Source organism: Halyomorpha halys, unplaced genomic scaffold (genome assembly GCF_000696795.3).
Source record: "Halyomorpha halys isolate HHAL.00 unplaced genomic scaffold, Hhal_1.1 Scaffold17.1, whole genome shotgun sequence".
Lineage (NCBI taxonomy): Eukaryota > Metazoa > Arthropoda > Insecta > Hemiptera > Pentatomidae > Halyomorpha > Halyomorpha halys.
The window spans coordinates 291,343-296,102 of record NW_027112056.1 but is presented as its reverse complement, the minus strand read 5'-3'; the positions used below and the strand labels follow the sequence as shown (position 1 = coordinate 296,102).

Here is a 4,760-nt window from a genome sequence, read left to right as displayed (position 1 = left end):
GTATGAGGCAACACGATGAAGTCGGGCAATATTTTTATTAAATTGTAATATATCTATATTATAGTTTATCTATATTATGCTATATAAAAATATAATAGTTGATAAAATATTACTTATATTTTATTTTTTGCAGATGCGGATGGAGATACAGGGAGTAGGGAGAACCTCTCGGAGAGGAAGATGCAGCCGAGCATCCCCATCAAAACCACCACGTACAAGGTCTGTCTGCTCTTTCATTATATTCTTGTTTTAATTTATTCATGAAAACTTTCTTTTGTATTTTTCTCATTTTAGTCCATATCATACGTATTGTTATTTCCAGGGGTAAATTCTGGTTTTATTAAATTGGAGTTTTAAAAAAAAAAAAAAAATTCGTTCGAGGATAAACGAGTAACTTTTATTAATTCCATTTAGTTATATATAGCCTAGAAACATACAGAAGATGTTGGCCTAGTGAGTCAAATGAAAAATAATATTTTAGGCTCAAGAGAAGGAAAACTAACAAACAAAATAATTAAGGAAGAAAAAAAGAGATACTAACTAAAATGTAACTAACCATTTAAAAAAAAAAAAAGGGGGGGGCTCCCCCAGTGTGATTCTGATCAAATCAGCTCCTTGCACAACCGTTGGTCTAGTAAGAGGTTTTCGTTACACAGTACTGAACCCCTGACCCCTACGGGTTGTAGTGGTACATATTTTAATTTTTAGGTTTAATATAAGCCAATAATTAGAGATGATCTATTAAATAATATTCAAAACTTCTTTTTATTTTTTCTACTTCGATTTACAAGACAGTTAAAAACTTTTTTTTTATTTTATAAGTACTATTATTTATTTATTTTTTAAAAAAATATTTATCCATTAAAGTGTTTCTTGTAACCGGATTTTTATTATATTTTCCTTTGAATCTATGTGTTAGTCTTGTTCTCGTAGAATGTATTTATTTGTTTGTTTTACTGTAAACTGATCTCCTGCTGTGACTATTATTAATGGTCTGATCTCACATTGCCGTCTAATAGTAAATTTAGCGGGTCACTGGAGAGGATCTAGGAGGGTGAATTCGGGAGAGCGAATTTGTCGATCAAATGAAATAAAAATTGTGAAATGGTGAAATTAAAGGAACAGAAAAAGAAATAAAAAAAGGAATGAATTGAAATATTTGTATTTGGTTTATAGACCTAAATTGATTTTAAAAGGAAACTGTTGGGAAAAAAACTGTTTTCTTTTTATTTTATTATACCATGTAATTATATGTAAATTATATATGTCCGATTAAGGATTGATTAGTATGCTGTGTGAGATAGCAACCTGATGTATTTAGGAAGCATAGATCAATAAAGTATTTCTCTCTCTCTCTCTCTCTCTCTCTCTCTCTCTCTCTCTATTATTATTATTATTATTTATATAAAACTTTCTTTCGATTTTGTTATAAAACGTTGTAAAATCTCGACCTTTTAAATGCCAGTTCAGCGACCACTATACTTCCCCTCACCACTAAGACAACACTAATGAAACGCCCATTGTCTACTTAAAGACCAAATACTCTCACCCTAGTGACCCAGATAGTATTTAGCATTGTCTCAATGGTTCTCGTCTTCATGAAGGAGTCTTTCTCGTGGGAATATTGCTCTACATCGTCTATAGCCTCTTCGTGAGCTGTCTTCGCCGTGGTTTGCGAAATAATCGCTGATGGAAAATGGCTGTTTAACATGGAAAATGTTTCATAACAATTATCGAATGGAGAGCATAATTTTTATCTCAGCTTTGGATTTTTTTTATAATATGTGTATGAAGCATGCCCTCAACCAAATTGCCGGACACACTTCATTTTTTGGTTTGCTGGTTGGGTTGAAGTGGACTGTATAAATGAAAAATAACATGATGAATTGAAAAATAAAATTCTATTGTTTAAGTTACAAAGGGTGTAGTGGGTGGCCTAAAGAAAACATTTATGCTTAGATGGTTAGTCAATTTTGAATGCTGGGCTATGGAATTGTAGATAATGAGGTGGTTGATGATGATTACCATGTGGTGGTGAATGTTAATGATTGCCATGTGGACTTACTTCTTCTTTCCTCCCTCCGCATCTCTAAGCCTCTCTCCTCTCTACTTCTGAGGACAACTCCAAAGGGTTCTACACACCCATGGTAGATTTCTGATCTGAGAGACAAAGAAATAATGAACTGCTTCTCCCAGAAGACAAGATGGCTCTCTCCCCCTTTAGTCTGGGATGCTTCTCTTCACAGAAAGCGCTGGAGGAGGTGAGTTTTGACTTTTGGCCACATGGGCGCTAATATATCCTGTAGGCTATTATGCCATGATGTTTGATGGTGCCCCCCTCCAATTCAACCTTTCGGTTGCCGTAGGTTAACCGGAACAATATGTATTGTGTGTGTAAGATCAGGGTATTCAAATCAAATGAATGAAATGAAAATCCATTACTATTCTGGACATTTGGTTCCTAATAATAACAATTTAGAACAGTTTTACCAGCTTTTTTTCTGGCTACATTAACTTTTGAACATAATTAAATGAATATATTACAATATTTATATAAAATAAAATTTGAACAAAAAATACATATTTATCCTTGCCTATATTGTTTTCTATTATTCACAAGTTTAGGGAAGTTTGATATTTTAGAAGATGGATATAGTAGGGGATATATATATATATTCATGATATTGTGTTATATTATAACTATAGGGTTGTGAGCAGTCCTATTTAAAGTCATGTTAAATGGTAAATACATGAGAGCTCCTAGCGGATTTTTTGAGCAACTTGTTTTATAACCTGTAACCTTTCCTTCCAAAACTTCTTGTTATTGTTTACTTTTAAGTTTTGATTACAGTAATTTATTACAACATGCCTAAAGTAAGTGAAAAGTAAAAGTGTAAAAGTTTGGCTACTGATTGTTCTGTTTAAAAACGTCCAAAACAATAATAAGACAATCAAATCGCAAACTACGAGCGAGTAACCTAAAACGACAACAAATAAAATGGTGCAGAGCTCAGCTTGTCTTTTGTGTGACGTCATTCTCCATTTGCCAGACCTAGTAACAGACTCTCAACCATGATATATGTTATATAGTTTTAACATAGTAAGAGAAGGAAATATTTCTCCATTTTTTTTTAAATAACTTTATTGAAATTTACATCTGAATATTACACAATACATTTAGTAAATATGGTCTTAGTTAAAATGGAGTGTTACAGGAGTGTAGGGCAACTACCCATTGGTAGCACTCTAATGACATTTTACATTAGCTGCGCTTCTTTTCAGGCGCCTCGGAGGATTGTCAGGAATGGAAGATGATGTAAGGGGGAACTAGGGGGCTTGAGTGGTTAGGGAGTTTATAATGGAAGGAGTGATATCAGGTTCCGGCTAGATCGGTTACATAGGGAACATTAAGGTCTTTAAGTATGATTTTGTTTCTGTCAAAGTAAGGAGCATTGTGGATTTTAATAAGGATTTTGGATTGTAAGGATTGAATAGGAGAGGAATTCGAAGGTTTAGTGGAGCCCGAAAGCTCAACTCCATATGTCCAGATTGGCCTTATTACAGTCATGTAGATCAGTCTTTTGTAATGTGGAAGTTTAGAACGTTTGTCTAGTAAGTGCTGTAATAGTCGGAATCGTCGTGCAGTTTCCTGTCTTTTCAGTCTTGTGTCAGGTTTTCAGGTTAATCGTTTGTCCAAATGTAGTCCAAGGTAGCGGATCTGTTCGACAGGGGTAAGAGTATCATGTAAAACTAAAGATCATGAATAACGCTATAGTTGGTGTTTAAATGACGTTAAGGAGGAAGCTTTATGGATGAATGTGGCTAAGCAGTTCCAAAATAAGCTAGTCCGAACAGCAAAAGATTTTTCATAGGAGGTAGTTCTGTAGGTAGGGATATAGAGATCGGTAGGTTGGGATCTTGTGTTTAATAGGTGAATGAATAAACGTAGAGTAAGTAGGTCAGTGATATAGGAAGGGTTATCTATAGATTAAGGGTTTTTATTTAGAGTTATTTGAGAAATGAGGCTATTCAATGTTAAGTGCTCCTCAAAGGAGACTTTTAAGTTTTTTTATGATGTTTTAAAACTGAATAAGTATTCGAACAAGTAAGGCACTTCCAATAGGACATTTAAATTACCCAATCCTCCTGTCCTACAGTATCCTTTCTAAATACTCCACTAACGCCTGTTGAACAGATTCGATACTTAGGACTCCATCTTGACAAGAGGCTTATTTGGAATCCACACACAAGACTGAAACGAGAAGAAACAGCTCGTAGATTCCGATTGCTAGAACACTTACTTGACAAACGCTCCAAACTTCCCATTCACTACAAAAAATTAGTATACACTACGATAATCAGACCAATTCGGACAAATGGAATTGAGCTCGGGGCTCCACCAAACCATCAAATTCTTCCCGCATCCAATCCTTACAATACAAAATCCTACGTAAAATCCTTGATGGTCCTTATTACGTTACAAATAAACTCATTCACAAAGACCTTAATATCCCATTCGTTGCAGATTTGGCCCAAAACAGATATGCGTCTTTTCATTCCCAACTCCTTAACCATCCTAAACCATTAATTCTTAATATTTCATCCTTAACAATCCCTGATAATCCTCCGAGGCGTCTGAAAAGAAGATGGCCACGGGACCTCATAATTTAAATTAATGTTTGAAGTACCACCGATGGGTGCTTCCTTCCCAAGATTTTCAAGTGTATATGAAACATACAACATATTTACTTATTGTATTA

The 4,760-nt window shown here is 34.5% G+C and overlaps 1 protein-coding gene across 13 annotated transcripts in view; it reads left to right on the top strand.

Moving 5' to 3' along the window:
- LOC106680323 (oxidation resistance protein 1) overlaps positions 1–4,760 on the top strand; it is an 867,959-nt gene that overhangs the window by 619,234 nt on the left and 243,965 nt on the right. For all 13 annotated transcript variants that reach the window (XM_067049996.1, XM_067049998.1, XM_067049995.1 and 10 more), the window contains one exon: positions 134–219. In XM_067049996.1, coding sequence (XP_066906097.1) covers positions 134–219 — 86 coding nt within the window. The remainder of the gene's footprint in view (positions 1–133; positions 220–4,760) is intronic.